The sequence below is a fragment of the Coregonus lavaretus genome, assembly GCF_964263955.1.
Source record: "Coregonus lavaretus genome assembly, chromosome: 13".
NCBI classification, from domain to species: Eukaryota; Metazoa; Chordata; class Actinopteri; order Salmoniformes; family Salmonidae; genus Coregonus; species Coregonus lavaretus.
The window spans coordinates 15,097,931-15,114,722 of NC_140000.1; the positions used below are offsets into that span (position 1 = coordinate 15,097,931).

General features: G+C 42.7%; 1 protein-coding gene across 2 annotated transcripts; it reads left to right on the forward strand.

Annotated features, from left to right (window-relative positions):
- Positions 1–7,143: 7,143 nt before the first annotated feature.
- LOC311140343 (CD276 antigen-like) lies at positions 7,144–10,965 on the forward strand. 2 transcript variants are annotated; one of them, XR_014614138.1, is made up of 6 exons: positions 7,144–7,328; positions 7,630–7,700; positions 9,015–9,089; positions 9,284–9,645; positions 9,827–10,117; positions 10,540–10,965. XR_014614138.1 is itself a non-coding variant. In XM_084175364.1 (6 exons), exons 3-6 carry the CDS (start codon positions 9,029–9,031, stop codon positions 10,725–10,727), a joined length of 894 nt encoding a protein of 297 aa, XP_084031490.1. In that variant the 5' UTR covers positions 7,148–7,328; positions 7,630–7,700; positions 9,015–9,028; the 3' UTR covers positions 10,728–10,965. The 2 variants fall into 2 exon arrangements, 1 of the variants encoding a protein (XP_084031490.1); XM_084175364.1 differs by having other exon boundaries at positions 7,148–7,328; positions 9,284–9,637.
- Positions 10,966–16,792: the final 5,827 nt, after the last annotated feature.

Consider the following 16,792-nt stretch of genomic DNA (forward strand, 5'->3'; position numbering starts at 1 on the left):
GACAAAACCTATTCCCCCTAAGGAGACTGAAAAGATTTGGCATGGGTCCTCAGATCATCAAAAGGTTCTACAGCTGCACCATCGAGAGCATCCTGACTGGTTGCATCACAGCCTGGTATGGCAACTGCTCGGCCTCCGACCGCAAGGCACTACAGAGGGTAGTGCGTACGGCCCAGTACATCACTGGGGCCAAGCTTCCTGCCATCCAGGACCTCTATACAAGGCGGTGTCAGAGGAAGGCCCTAAAAATGGTCAAAGACTCCAGACACCCTAGTCATAGACGGTTCTCTCTGCTACCGCACGGCAAGCGGTACCGGAGTGCCAAGTCTAGGTCCAAGAGGCTTCTAAACAGCTTCTACCCCCAAGCCATAAGACCCCTGAACATCTAATCAAATGGCTACCCAGCATATGTGCATTGTGCATTTTTGATTATTCATGTGTTTTATTATTCTGGTGCAGTATACCTAACTCAGTCCATCGAGATGTGATACCATACTTGCACTAAATGATTCGGGGGAGCTGCAGGTCTCAGAAAAGGTGATGTTATTGTGCGAATCTAAGCTGACTGCAGCTGGCTCCACCACCACATCCACCCCCCTTTGACCATGTCCTTCTCCAGAGCAAGCTGTGAGTGTTGTTCACAATATTCTACTACAGTTCATGAGAAAGTACTAGTCAGATATAGAGGGAAATGTTGCTTATTTCAGTGACTGAGGTTGAGTGCTCCTTTCTTCTCCTCCCTTCCACAGTGTGCTGTGTGATGCCTGCTGAGCAGAAGAGCAGATTGTTGATGTATCCCCTGCTGCTAATGCTGCTGTGATTGATTCTCCTCTTATCCAGGAAGCAGGAGACCAAAAAGCGTAAGAAAACAGAAGAATAGATTGACCTTCAGTCCATGGTCACTCAACAGGTGTTATGCCTGTGCAATTATCATTGCTTGTTTACATAGATAAAACATAAAGGTAGGACATGCTTTTACCCTAAAGTCCATTTTCAAGGAAAGGTGTTTTGTAAAATCAGAACTACGCTACAATACTTTATACACAAAGTTCAACACAATACAGTTGACACTTTCCTTACAGGACTCAGACTAACCCAATACTATATGAGGAATGGGAGATGCACACCACACACACAACCTTGTCTGACAATTGTCTGACCAAGCTGGATGATCACCCACATAAAAAAATGTTTTTGTCATTAACAGGCTATGTTTATTTTTTAAATTGGGGCTATGGCAGTCAATTGCAAAACATTCTAACTGTATTTCTGATTGTATTCTCAACTCACCATTATATACTTTTAAGGTGGGGCTATGACAGTCAATTGCAAATTAGTCCGACATAATTTATCTTGTCTCACCACCACTAATGAGATGAGTCTGCTTGATACATGTCGCGTGGGAGATTCTTAAAGTTAGGGAGCGTGGTCGACATTGCACACCTCATCTCTCCTGTCACATCCAACCTAGATTTATAATTGTTTTTAATGCAGACACGAGCACTGAATCAGCGTACCATGAGTTTTAATGCTCGGAGCGAGACGGCTTAGTTTTCCCTTTGAGTCAGGAACCAAAACTCCTCCATAGTGACCCGTGAATGAGTTGTCTGCAGCATTCGGTCACATGACAGCTCGATCAGCTTTTCGATTTCGCTTACCGCATGTCAACTGAGCCAGGATCACAGTCAAACGGATTTAGCTGAATCGGTCACTCTTCTGTAGATTTTCTTTGTATTTCCCCGGCATGCTTGCATTCAGTTCGTTCAGTTTCCCAAATACACTATACAGTGGCTTGCAAAAGTATTCAACCCCCTTGGCATTTTTCCTATTTTGTTGCCTTACAACCTGGAATGAAAATAGATTTTTTGGGGGGTTGTATCATTTGATTTACACAACATGCCTAACACTTTGAAGATGCAAAATATATTTTTTTTGTGAATCAAATCAAATAAGACAAAAAAACAGAAAACTTGAGCGTGCATAACTATTCACCCACTTTGTAGAGCCACCTTTTGCAGCAATTACAGCTGCAAGTCTCTTGGGGTATGTCTCTATAAGCTTGGCACATCTAGCCACAGGGATTTCTGCCCATTCTTCAAGGCAAAACTGCTCCAGCTGCTTCAAGTTGGATGGGTTCCGCTGGTGTACAGCAATCTTTAAATCATACCACAGCTTCTCAATTGGATTGAGGTCTGGGCTTTGACTAGGCCATTCCAAGACATTTAAACCACTCAAGTGTTGCTTTAGCAGTATGCTTAGGGTCATTGTCCTGCTGGAAGGTGAACTGCCGTCCCAGTCTCAAATCTCTGGAAGACTGAAACAGGTTTCCCTCAAGAATTTCCCTGTATTTAGTGCAATCCATAATTCCTTCAATTCTGACCAGTTTCCCAGTCCCTGCCGATGAAAAACATTGATGGTGTTCTCGGGGTGATGAGAGGTGTTGGGTTTGCACCAGACATAACGTTTTCCTTGATGGCAAAAAAGCTCAATTTTAGTCTCATCTGACCAGAGTACCTTCTTCCATATGTTTGGGGAGTCTCCCACATGCCTTTTGGCGAACACCAAATGTGTTTGCTTAGTTTTTTTCTTTAAGCAATGGCTTTTTTCTGGCCACTCTTCCGTAAAGCCCAGCTCTGTGGAGTGTATGGCTTAAAGTGGTCCTATGGACAGATACTCCAATCTCCGCTGTGGAGCTTTGCAGCTCCTTAAGGGTTATCTTTGGTCTCTTTGTTGCCTCTCTGATTAATGCCCTCCTTGCCTGGTCTGTGAGTTTTGATGGGCGGCCCTCTCTTGGCAGGTTTGTTGTGGTGCCATATTCTTTCAATTTTTTTTATAATGGATTCAATGGTGCTCCGTGGGATGTTCAAAGTTTCTGATATTTTTTTATAACCCAACCCTGATCTGTACTTCTCCACAACTTTGTCCCTGACCTGTTTGGAGAGCTCCTTGGTCTTCATGGTGCCGCTTGCTTGGTGGTGCCCCTAGCTTAGTGGTGTTGCAGACTCTGGGGCCTTTCAGAACAGGTGTATATACTGAGATCATGTGACAGATCATGTGACACTTAGATTGCACACAAGTGGACTTTATTTAAGTAATTATGTGACTTCTGAAGGTAATTGGTTGCACCAGATCTTATTTAGGGGCTTCATGGCAAAGGGGGTGAATACATATGCACGCACCACTTTTCCATTATTTTTTTATATATATTTTTTTGAAACAAGTTATTTTTATAATTTCACTTCACCAATTTGGACTATTTTGTGTATGTCCATTACATGAAATCCAAATAAAAATCAATTTAAATTATAGGTTGTAATACAACAAAATAGGAAAAACGGCAAGGGGGATGAATACTTTTGCAAGCCACTGTATAGTGTATTTGGGAAACTGAACGAACTGAATGCAAGCATGCCGGGGAAATACAAAAGTATGTGGACACCCTTTCAAATTAGTGGATACGGCTATTTCAGCCACAGGCCTTGCTGACAGGTGTGTAAAATCGAACACACAGCCATGCAATCTCCATAGACAAACATTGGCAGTAGAGCTCAGTGACTTTCAACATGGCACTGTCATAGGATGCCTCCTTTCCAACAAGTCAGTTCATCAAATGTCTGCCCTGGTCAACTGTAAGTGCTGTTATTGTGAAGTGGAAATGTCTAGGAGCAACAATAGCTCAGCCGCGAAGTGGTAGGCCGCACAAGCTCACAGAACGGGACCGCCAAGTGCTGAAGCGCGTAAAAATAGTCTGTCCTCAGTTGCAACACTCACTACAGAGTTCCGAACTGCCTCCGGAAGCAACGTCAGCACAATAACTGTTTGTCTGGAGCTTCAGGAAATGGGTTTCCATGGCCGAGCAGCCGCACACAAGCCTAAGATCACCATGCGCAATGCCAAGTGTCGGCTGGAGTGGTGTAAAGCTCCAATGGACAAATCTGGGTTTGGCGAATGCCAGGAGAACGCCACCTGCCCCAATGCATAGTGCCAACTGTAACGTTTGGTGGAGGAGGAATAATGGTCTGGGGCTGTTTTTAATGGTTCGGGCTAGGCCCCTTAGTTCCAGTGAAGGGAAATCTTAAAGCTACAGCATACAATGAAATTCTAGACCATTCTGCGCTTCCAACTTTGTGGCAACAGTTTCATGTTTCAGCATGACAATGCCCCTATGCACAACGCGAGGTCCATACAGAAATGGTTTGTCGAGATTAGTGTGGAAGAACTTGACTGGCCTGCTCAGAGCCCTGACCTCAATCCCAATCGAACACCTTTGGGATGAATTGGAACGCCGACTACGAGCCAGGCCTAATCGCCCAACATCAGTGCCTGACCTCACTAATGCTCTTGTGGCTGAATGGAAGCAAGTCCACGCAGCAATGTTTCAACATCATGTGGAAAGCTAGACAGAGGCTGTTATAGAAGCAAAGGGGGGACCAACTCCAAATTAATGCCTATGATTTTGGAATGAGATGTTCGACGAGCAGGTGTCCACATACTTTTGGTAATGTAGTGTATCAATTGCAGCCGGTTTCATAGCGTACCAGGCTTAACCATTCACCATGGGAATGATTCAAGTGCAACGGTCAAGTGCGGCCTTTTTCCCACAAACTCTGGTAGACTTTTAACTTTTAGATTATAATCATTTTCATTTATATTTTTAAGGGTAACCACATTACAATGATTTTGAGAGACAAAGATGATATAACATACATTTTGTTTTTTTTCTCCAGGGTTTTGAAATTCTCCCGTGACCCCATTTTCATATCAGGCGACCCCACATGGTGTTGCGACCCCTAGTTTGGGAACAGCTGGCCTAGCTTGAACAGCCTCTAGTGACCTGGTCTTGTGGTAGCTGCTTCATAACTGTCGAGGCAGCCTGGTCTCATAGACTAGACGTAACATAGTAAATGTAGATCCAGGACCATCAAAATAGTTGATCTGTTCAAATAAAATAAAATAATGTTTTATTTGTCACATGCGCCGAATACAACAGGTGTAGACTTTACAGTGAAATGCTTACTTACAAGCCCTTAACCAACAATGCAGTTTTAAGAAAATAAGTGTTAAGAAAGTATTTACTTAAATAAACTGAAGTAAAAAATAGATAAGTAAAAAACAAAATATAGAAGAAAATAGAAAATAATTTAAGAGCAACATTAAAATAACAGTAGTGAGGCTATATATAGGGGGTACTGGTACAGAGTCAATGTGCGGGGGCACAGGTTAGTCAAGGTAATTGAGGTAATATGTACATGTAGGTAGAGGTAAAGTGACAATGCATAGATAATAAACAGAAAGTAGCAGCAACATAAAAAATGGGGTGGGGGGACAATGCAAATAGTCCAGGTAGCCATTTCATTAGCTGTTCAGGAGTCTTATGGTTTGGGGTTAGAAGCTCTTAAGAAGCCTTTTGGACATAGACTTGGCGCTCCGGTACCATTTGCCATGCGGTAGCAGAGAGAACAGTCTATGACTAGAGTGAATGGAGTCTTTGGAAATGTTTAGGGCCTTCCTATGACACCACCTGGTGTAGAGGTCCTGGATGGCAGGAAGCTTAGCCCCAGTGATGTACTGGGCTGAACGTACTACCCTCTCAATGAGAATGGGGGCGTGCTCTCTCCTCCTTTTCCTGTAGTCCACAATCATCTCCTTTGTCTTGATCACGTTGAGGGAGAGGTTGTTATCCTGGCATCACACGGCCAGGTCTCTGACCTCCTCTCTATAGGCTGTCTCATCGTTGTTGGTGATCAGGCCTACCACTGTTGTGTCTTCGGCAAACTTAATGATGGTGTTGGAGTCATGCTTGGCCATGCAGTCATGGGTGAACAGGGAGTACAGGAGGGGACTGAGCACGCACTCCTGAAGGGCCCTGTGTTGAGGATCAGCGTGGCAGAGGTGTTGTCACCTACCCTTACCACCTGGGGGCGGCCCGTCAGGAAGTCCAGGATCCAGTTGCAGAGGGAGGTGTTTAGTCCTAGGGTCCTTAGCTTAGTGATGAGCTTTGAGGGCACTATGGTGTTGAACGCTGAGCTGTAGTCAATGAATAGCATTCTCACATAGGTGTTCCTTTTGTCCAGGTGGGAAAGGGCAGTGTGGAGCGCAATAGAGATTGCATCATCTGTGGATCTGTTGGGGCGGTATGCAAATTGGAGTGGGTCTAGGGTTTCTGGGATAATGGTGTTGATGTGAGCCATGACCAGCCTTTCAAAGCACTTCATGGCTACAGAAGTGAGTGCTACGGGTCGGTAGTCATTTAGGCAGGTTACCTTAGTGTTCTTGGGCACAGGGACTATGGTGGTCTACTTGAAACATGTTGGTATTACAGACTGTCAGGGACATGTTGAAAATGTCAGTGAAGACACTTGCCAGTTGGTCTGGAAATCCGTCTGGCCCTGCGGCCTTGTGAATGTTGACCTGTTTAAAGGTCATACTCACATCGGTTACGGAGAGCGGGATCACACAGTCGTCGGGAACAGCTGATGCTCTCATGCATGCTTCAGTGTTGCTTGCCTCGAACCGAGCATAGAAGTGATTTAGCTCGTCTGGTGGCTCGTGTCACTGGGCAGCTCACGGCTGTTACGATTGGTATGGCTACAAAAGACAGATGGTTGCTTAAAGCAAAAATGAAAGTAGGGTGTTATGTCATGGTGGATGGATGGGCCTATAATGCGAACGTCTAGTAACCCAAAGGTTGCAAGTTAGAATGTCATCACGGACAACAACATTTGAACTAATTAGCAACTTTTCAAGAACTTACTACTTTTTAGCTACTTTACAACTACTTAGCATGTTAGCTAACCCTTCCCCCAACCCTAACCTTAACCCTTTTAGCTAACTCCTAAAGTTAACTATAATCTTAACCCTAACCCCTAGCCTAGCTAACGTTAGCCACCTAGCTAGAATTTGTAACGTATCATATGTTTTGAAAATGCATAACATATTGTAAGATTTGACATTCGTAACATATTGTACGTTTGCAAATCAGTAACATATAATACGAATTGTAATTCGGAACATATCATACAAAATGGTTGATGGACAGCCACAAATGAATACATACCATAGGACACTTTCCATATCATACTAAACGGAGTGTCTCGGATTTACGTACAGAATAATACCATATGCTCTGAGACCAAGTTGGTTGAGGGGATTCCCTCAAGCCTATGAACATAAACAGATCTCTGTTCCTATCCTCAAGCATGCTGCGCAGTGAAGAATACGAACACAAAACAAGTTTTACTCGAAAATCCCCTGTCCTCGGTGTCGTTGGTGTTTTATATCATCCACCTAGTTAATATTGTCTTTATCGACCAGTGAGCCTACGAAACGTAAGTAGCGTACAGTAACAGATGTACTGGATGATGTAGCCTATGCGCGTAATGAAACGCATTAAAATGTAAACCGTGATCATTTTCACCTTTATTGGGGATTCTTCTTCTTGTTGTTAGCTAGCCAAACTCTTTGTAACACTTACATTTTACCAACAATGTAAACAAATAATGTATCAATGAAATTCAGTTATCATGAAATTGACGTCTGCGTGAGACAAGTAGGCATGTTTAACTCAAAGCATGTAGTATTTAAAATATGGATGTGATCCCCCCCTCACATGTAAGTTTCTTTTTACAGGTCTACTCAAAAGCATGTGGAATGAAGACAAGCCATCTCAAAGCTTTTTTTGGCTTCACTGAATTTCTCAGGTAGCTATAGCTATCATATTACATCATCTTATCAAGTGTAAACATGCAGGGTGTGTCCGGTATTGCGCTGCAGTTCAGGTTACAGAGTAAAAGGTCAACTCATCTGACATCATTATAACTGGATGATGCCCACACTAGTATGTATCCATCTTTAAATTATATGTTTAATCTCTTTAAATAAGCCATGCTATTCCATTTTAATTCAGTTCACATGGGCTCTGATTGCACTAAGTGATGATATTTCTAAGATAAAGCTAAGTTACAAAACCAGAAGGTCAGATACAGGTAACTGCCGAAATAAAGGAAACACCAATATAAAGTGTCTTAATATGATGTTGGGCCACCATGCAGCCTTGTCTCATAGACTAGATGTAACATAGTAAAAGTAAATCGGATTTCAAATTATACTGAACAAAAATATAAATGCAACATGCAACAATTTCAATGATTTTTCTGAATTACAGTTCATATAAGGACATCAGTTAATTGAATTAAATTCATTAGGCCCTAATCTATGGATTTCACATGACTGGGAATGCAGATATGCATCTGTTGGTCACAGATACCTTTAGGGGCATGGATCAGAAAACCTTTACTTGCCTCATGCGCTCTAGCGACTCCTTGTCGCGGGCCGGGCGCCTTCAGCCTGACTTCGGTCATCAGTTGAACGGTGTTTCCTCCGACACATTGGTGTGGCTGGCTTCCGGGTTAAGCGGGCGGGTGTTAAGAAGCGCGGTTTGCCGGGTCATGTTTCGGAGGACGTATGAATCGACTTTCGCCTCTCCCGAGCCTGTTGGGGAGTTGCAGCGATGAGACAAGATCGCAATTGGATATCACGATATGGGAGAAACAGGGGCTAAAAAACATATACAAATAAATTAAAAAGAAGATGTAGGTAGGCTATCACAATGCTGTATTTGAAGTCGCATGGCCAGGAATCAGATTTGTATCTGGCTTCAAACCATCTACGATGGTGGTTTGAAATGTGGCTTGACATATCTGATTCCATGTGCTTTTTGGCTGTTCAGACTGCAGGAAAAATTACAGTTTCTAATTGGATATGCAAAAAAATAGCATTTGAGTCACTTCAAACTGCCAATGTGAAAAAGGCTTTAGTTAGCCAACCTCTTGATACTTTTCATCCACATATAACTGATAAAGTTTAAATAGGCCTACTTCATCAGTTATCATGAATATTGGTATGTCTTACTGAGACAAGTATAGCCATGCATGTTGTAACTCAAGGCATGTAGTATTTTCAGTATATGGATGTGATCCACATTGTTTTTCACATGTAAGATTTATTTTTTACAGGTCTACTCAAAAGCATGTGGGATGAAAAGACAATTGTCATCTCACAGCTTCTTTCGACTTCATTGCTTTTCTCAGGTAGATAGTTATCATATTCCATCATCTTATCATGTGTACATTTGTATACAAACATTTAGTATTATTTAGAATGTTGGTTTTACAACAACCGTCACCAAGAATCACAAAAGTATCACAGTATCTTTGGAGATATAATACAAGATAATTTAAGTTTCTCCCTAATCAATGGCTGTATTATCTGTCTCCTTCCTTAGTCATTATTGAGGTTCAGTTCCTTATTTCACCTATGGGAGTGGCAGCTCCGGGCAGTGACATCACCCTTAGCTGCTATTTCCCTCCATCTAAAAACCTGAACCTCAACCACCTGTACGTCAACTGGCAGCAGGGAGAATCAGAGGTGGTCCACAGCTATTACTATGGGAGAGATCAGCTGGAAAGACAGAGTGTTGTTTACAAGGGACGCACTCATCTGTTTGAAGACCAGCTCACTGTGGGAAATGCCTCACTTAGACTGAGTGGTGTGCAACCGGGTGACCAGGGCCAGTACACCTGTGATGTGACAGATGAACAGGGAAGCACCCAGGAAAAGCTACTACTTTTAGTGGCAGGTTAGAGAGTATGTATTTTTGTCCGATCAGATTTTTCAGAAATCTTGCATCTATGGGGGATTAAGAGACAAATAAGGATTAAGCTATCTGCACAAAATCAGCTCATAGTCATCTACTTGTCTGAAGCCTTTTGCAGTTAGAGTTCTCTTATGTTAAGAGTTTAATATGAGTATTGTTGTTTACCCCTAGCCCCCTTCATGGAGCCCCAGCTCTCTGTACAGTCATCCTGTGACAGCTTCATCATCACCCTCAACTCCTCCCAGGGTTTCCCCCAGCCTAATGTGCTGTGGACAGACTCCATTGGAGGAGATATCTCCAATCAGAGCCACAGCCATATTGGCCTGGACAGCAGGGGGCGCTATGAGGTCCACAGCTCCATGGAGGTCAGGCCAAACGGTACACTCACCATCATTACTGAAATGAGACTGGATGTTCTCAATCAAAGCTTCACCCGCTCACTCACCCTCCACCCACTCCCAGGTAATGTTGTGACCTACCAACTGGTTTAGAGGTAGAGCAATGTGACCAAGTATGGATCACTGATTTAGTGATGAAATATTAAACCATTGCATAATCACTAAGGGCTAAACCCTGACGAGATAGTGTGTTACTCTTACACAAAGTCTGCAATGTATGAATTCTAGACACAATTAGTAGTCAAACACACCCATCTTAAATAAGGATTTGACATTTCACTTCATGAGGGCAAATGAGTCATATGAGCATTGTGTATATATGTACTGCATGCAAGAATAACACCATTGCAGAGTGCAACTTCCCATGACAGGAACTGTTCACAATGACCTCAATGAAAGGTTCAGTGACCAGGCAGTACTACTAGAGGAAGAGGTATTTGGGAGGTGAAGCTGAAAGCCTGTCTCTTTCTCTCTTCTCTTCTACAGAATGCTGTGAGGTGCCTCTTGCAACCAGGGGCAGACCAGCTTTGGGATTATTAGGGATAGTTCTCTTGGCAGCATTAGCAATGTCACTCATTTTGTACTACAGACACAAGCCTGAAACACACCAACACCAGATGGTCCCACGTGATGATACAACAGGACAAGATGAGGCTCATGAAACAGAGACTTGATACGTCATGACAGAAAACTAGTTTGAGAAGTCTAAGTTTACAGCACTGTGTTTCAGTGTCACAAATATAGGTGTGTTGCTGCCTTTGAAAAATGTCCACACCCTCTTGGTTAAGTAGTAAAGGGTACTTTCGTAATTAAAGGAGATGAACTCCCAATTGTGTTTTAAGTTTTTTGATGAAATATTTTTTTATAGAAGGTGTCATTTAAAAATGTTGATAGTAAAAAGTTGCCAAAATTGCTACATATTGGATAGGAGAAATTACAATTTGTCTAAATGTATACCATACATATAAATCGTTGGATAACAAACATAATGGTGTAATGGTGGAAGTGTAAAGCTAATGACTATAAAAGTGTGCTGTTTTCTATCGATTTATACAGCTTGTGTTATAAGGGAGGTCCAAGACAGGTTGGATTAATTTGCATACACAGAGGGACCAGGGAATCTGGTCACAATATGGACACAGTGGGCAGATAAGAGACAGATTTTATTACAATGTGTAGACACAACAAATCTCGATAAGATATTGATAGGATCATCTTGAACGAATGAGGATAACCACACGTTAACTGTGGCTAGAGTCAGACATATGGAAGGCACAGGCCAATAAAGAGGTGGTGGTAGCCATTTTCTTTGATGTAGAGAATGCCTATGATATGATGTAGAAGGAAGGTCTGCTTATCAAACTGGATATCATGGGAGTATTCTAAAAGACACTAGAGGGCAGTACATACCTAATATAATTCAGGAGATTCAGACATGGAATTACCATGCTGAATTTACTGTGTATTTGATTTGATCAACAATATAATGTGGATTAAACTCTTTTGAAACAGTCAAATTGTTACACTACATCAATATTAGAGTACAGTGACAAGTTCTAGAATCTGGCCTAGAACAGCCACATTCAGTTGGTACAACTAGTACTGTTACAGATACAGTGCCTTCACACACCGTGACTTATTCCACATTGTGTTGTGTTGCAGCCTGAATTCAAAATGGATTAAATAGATTTGTTTCTCACCCATCTACACACGGTTCCCCATGGTGACAAAGTGAAAACATGTTTTTGGGAATTGTTGCACATTTTATTGAAAATGTAGGACAGAAATATCTCATTTTCATAAGTATTCACACCCCTGAGTCAATACTTTGTAGTAGCACCTTTGGCAGCGATTACAGCTTTGAGTCGTCTTGGGTATGTCTGTTTCAGCTTTGCACATCTAGATTCTGGGACTTTCTCCCATTCTTCCTTGCATATTTTCTCAAGCTCTGTTAAGTTAGGTAGGGAGCAGCAGTGAACAGCAATCTTCAGGTCTTTCCAAAGATTTGATGGGATTCAAGTCTGGGCTTTCGCTGGGCCACTCAAGGACTTTCACATTCTTGTTCTGAAGCCATTCCAGTATTGCTTTGGCTGTATGCTTGGGGTCATTGTCCTGTTGGAACATATATTTGCCCCAGTCTAAGGTTGTTTGCAATCTGAAGCAGGATCACATTAAGGATTTGTCTGTATTTGGCTCCATTCATTGTTTCCTCTGTCCTTACCAGTCTCCCAGTCCCTGCCGCTGAAAAGCATCCCCATAGCATGATGCTGCCACCACCATGCTTCACGGTAGGGATGGCGTTAGACGGGTGATGAGCTGTGCATGGTTTTCTCCAGACATAGCGCTTTGCATTCAGGCCAAATAGTAAACATTTTGTCTCATCAGACCACAAAATCTTTTGCCTTATGAGTCTTTCACAATCCTTTTTTCAAACTCCAGGCATGCTGTAATGGGCCTTTTTCTCAGGAGTGGCTTCCATATGGCCACTCTCCCATAAAGGCCAGATTGGTGAAGTGCTGTAGAGACTGTTGTCCTTCTGGCAGGTTCTCCCATCTCAGCCAAGGAACTCTGTAGTTCTGTCAGAGTGGTCATTGGGTTCTTGGTCACCTCCTTGACCAAGGTACTTCTTGCCCAGTTGCTTAGTTTATTTGGACGGCCAGTTCTAGGCAGAGTGGGTAGTTCCATATTTTTTCAATTTCCCAATGATGGAGACCACTGTGTTCTCAGAAACTTTCAACACTCAAGAAATTGTTTTATACCCTTTCCCAGATATATGCCTCATCACAATTCTATCTTGGCGATCTACGGACAGTTCCTTGGACTTCATGGAATAGTTTCTGCTTTGACATGTAGTGTCAACTGTGGGACCATATAGACAGGTGTGTTTCTTTCTAGACAGGTGGAGTCCAATCAAGTAGTAGTGATATCTCAAGGATGATCAAAGCAAATTGGATGCACCTGAGCTCAATTTGGACTGTCATAACAAAGGGGTGTGAATACTTATGTAAAGGAGACTTCTGTATTACATTTTCAATACATTTGCAAACATTTCTGGAGGCATGTTTTCACTTTGTCATTGTGGGGTATTGTGTGTGGATGGGTGAGAAACAGATCTATCCATTTTGAATTCAGGCTGTAAATGTGGCGCAGTGGTCTAAGGCACTGCATCGCAGTGCTAGCTGTGCCACTAGAGATCCTGGTTCGAATCCAGGCTCTGTCGTAGCCGGCCGCGACCGGGAGACCCATGGGGCGGCGCACAATTGGCCCAGTGTCGTCCAGGGTAGGGGAGCGGGAATGGCCGGCAGGGATGTAGAGCATGGCGTTTGCAACGCCAGGGTTGTGGGTTCGTTTCCCACGGGGGGCCAGTATTAAAAAAATTATAATAATAATGTATGCACTCACTAACTGTAAGTCGCTCTGGATAAGAGCGTTTGCTAAATGACGTAAATGTAAATGTAAATGCTAGAGTCAGACATATGGAAGGCACAGGCCAATAAAGAGGTGGTGGTAGCCATTTTCTTTGATGTAGAGAATGCCTATGATATGATGTAGAAGGAAGGTCTGCTTATCAAACTGGATATCATGGGAGTTGGAGGAAGGGTTTTAAACTGGATAAAGGACTTTCTTTTTGGACCATCAATATAAGTGAGGGTGGGGAGCTCTATGTCAGAAAGCTATGAGGTAGATAATGGTACCCCCCAGGGAAGTGTCATTAGTCCTTTGTTGTTCTCCATTATGATAGACAATGTATTCTCCAAGGTGAGACCAGATATTGGGAGGTCATTGTTTGCGGATGACGCAGCGCTGTGGAAGAGAGGGAGAAATATTCCCTATACAGCCCGGAGAGTTCAAGAAGCGATAAGACAAGTTGATCAGTGCTCCCTCAGGTGGGTTTTGAAGTTCTCAGTAGAGAAAACACAGACTGTGTTTTTAACTAGAAGTAAGGTTGGGGAGGAAATATGCCTGAAGCTGTATGGGTGGAGTATAGAGAGGGTGGGAGTGTTTAGGTTGCTGGGGGTCTGGTTTGACACTCGAATATCATGGGTGGAGTATATTAACAAAGTAGTTGTCAAAGGAAATAAAATATTGAATGTGATTCATTGCCTGTCAGGAATGGAGTGAGGGCTGGATAGAATGGTATTGAAAATGCTGTGTATAGCGCTGAAGACAATTTCGTGTGGATAGGTTTTGGCATGGCGAGAGAGATGGGACTGTTTGAGAAGGAGTTCAGCCCCTCTGTGGTGCTTCCTGCTATCCCACCTTGGTTGAGCCCTCAGCCAATGATAGACCTAGGGTTGCTTGAAAGGGCAAGAGCTGGGGAGGAAAGAGTAGATCCAGTAAATATTGTAAGTGAACATTTAAGAACACAGTACTATGCTTTTTGAATATACTTTTTTTGCTGATTGAGCTAAGGACCCTAAAACAGGGAGGATAGGTGCAGCTTTTAGTGTTCCTGAGTTTAAGGTTGCAGTGACAAAAAGAGCAATGGATCATTCATCTGTATACACAATGGAGTTGCTGGCCATACTCTTGGCTGCAGAGTGGGTGGAGGAGGTGAGGCCAGACAGGTGGGTGGAGGAGGTGAGGCCAGACAGGTGGGTGGAGGAGGTGAGGCCAGACAGGTGGGTGGAGGAGGTGAGGCCAGATAGGTGGGTGGAGGAGATGAGGCCAGACAGGTGGGTGGAGGAGGTGAGGCCAGACAGGTGGGTGGAGGAGGTGAGGCCAGACAGGTGGGTGGAGGAGGTGAGGCCAGACAGGGTAGTCATCTGTTCAAAGAATTCAAAGAGTATGTGTCTGTCTTTGTCTTTCAGGCTGCATGTGGTCTCTGTACTGTTTATTATCAGTAAGTGAAAACTAAGTGTTACCATATGGTGTGTATGGACTAGTAGTAGGTCCTATGTCAAACCTTTACAAATATATTTTTTAGTAATTCTTAAACAAATGGCATCCCTCATCAATGATCATATTTGTACATTGATTAGTGCATTTTTGTGCAGCACTCAAGTCTGTTATTTGTTTACTGCATATTCAACACTATTTTTGATGAAAATAAATAATAAATGGCCAAACAAGCCCAGGTAAAGAGATATACAATGCCTATAGAAAGTCTACACCCCGCATGGATTTCTTCACATTCTGTTGTTACAAAGTGGGATTAAAATGGATTTATTTGTAATTTTTATGTCAACGATCTACACAAAATACTCTGCAATGTCAAAGTGGAAGAATAATTCTATTTTATTTTTAAAAGATTAAGGAAAAATAAAACTCTAGTATACCTTCATTAGATAAGTATTCACCCCCCTGAGTCAATACATGTTAGAAACACTTTTGGCAGCAATTACAGCTGTGATTCTTCTTGGGTAAGTCTCATAAGAGTAGATTTAAGTCAAAACTGTAATTTGGCCACTCAGGAATATTCACTGTCTTCTTGGTAAGCAACTCCAGTGTAGATTTGGCTTTGTGTTGTATGTTATTGTCCTGCTGAAAGGTGAATTCCTCTCCCAGTGTCTGGTGTGTAGCAGACCTAAGCAGGTTTTCCTCTAGGATATTGCCTGTGCTTAGCTCCATCACGTTCCTTTCATCCTGAAACACTCCCCAGGCTTTGCCGATGACAAGCATACCCATACCATGATGCAGTCACTACAATGCTTAAAAATAAGGAGGCAGTTACTCAGTGATGTGTTGTGTTGGATTTGCCCCAAGTGTATTCCTTTGCCGTGTTTCTTTTTGCGGTAGTACTTTCGTGCTTTGTTGCATACATATGCATGTTTTGGAATACTTTTATTCTGTATATTTTTATTCTTCTTTTCACTGACATCCCTAAGCAGTTTCCTTCCTGTCCTGCAGCTCAGTTCAGAAGAATGACTATCTTTGATGTGTCTGGGTTGTTTAATACATCACCCACAGCATAATTATTAACTTGACCATGCTTAAATATATATTCAATGTCTGATTTGTTATTGTTACCCATCTACCAATCACTGTACTTCTTTATGGGGCTTTCAAAAAGCTCCCTGGTCTTTCTTCTCCTCCCTTCCACAGTGTGCTGTGTGATGCCTGCTGAGCAGAAGAGCAGATTGTTGACGTATCCCCTGCTGCTAATGCTGCTGGGATTGGTGCTCCTGTTATCCAGGAAGAGGTCTGAGCAGGAGACCTAAAAGCTTGCTGCTAATGCCGCTGGGATTGGTGCTCCTGTTATCCAGGAAGAGGTCTGAGCAGGAGACCTAAAAGCCTGCTGCTAATGCTGCTGGGATTGGTGCTCCTGTTATCCAGGAAGAGGTCTGAGCAGGAGACCTAAAAGGATAAGAAAACAGAAGAGTAGTATGACCTTCAGTCCATGGTCACTCAACAGGCTTTATGCCAGAGCAACTATCATTGCTTGTTTACAAAGAAAGAACATAAAGGGAGGACAGCCTTTTAGACTAAAGTCATTTTCATGGAAAGTTATTTTGTAAAATCAGAACTACGCTACAATACTTTATACACAAAGTTAAACACAATACAGTTGACCCCCTGCAGTTGACAAACTGTAAAGTCACACAATACAGTTGACACACTCACTGTAGGACAGACAATGGGAGTAGCACACCACACCACTAGATGGTCATATGTACCTCTACTCCAAATCTGGTTCCTCCTAAGGTTTCTTCCTTGTAGGGAGTTTTTGCTTGCTGCAACTTGCTCAGGGGTTTATCCCAGATTACTGTGTAAATTACCTTTTTACATCCGCAGTTGT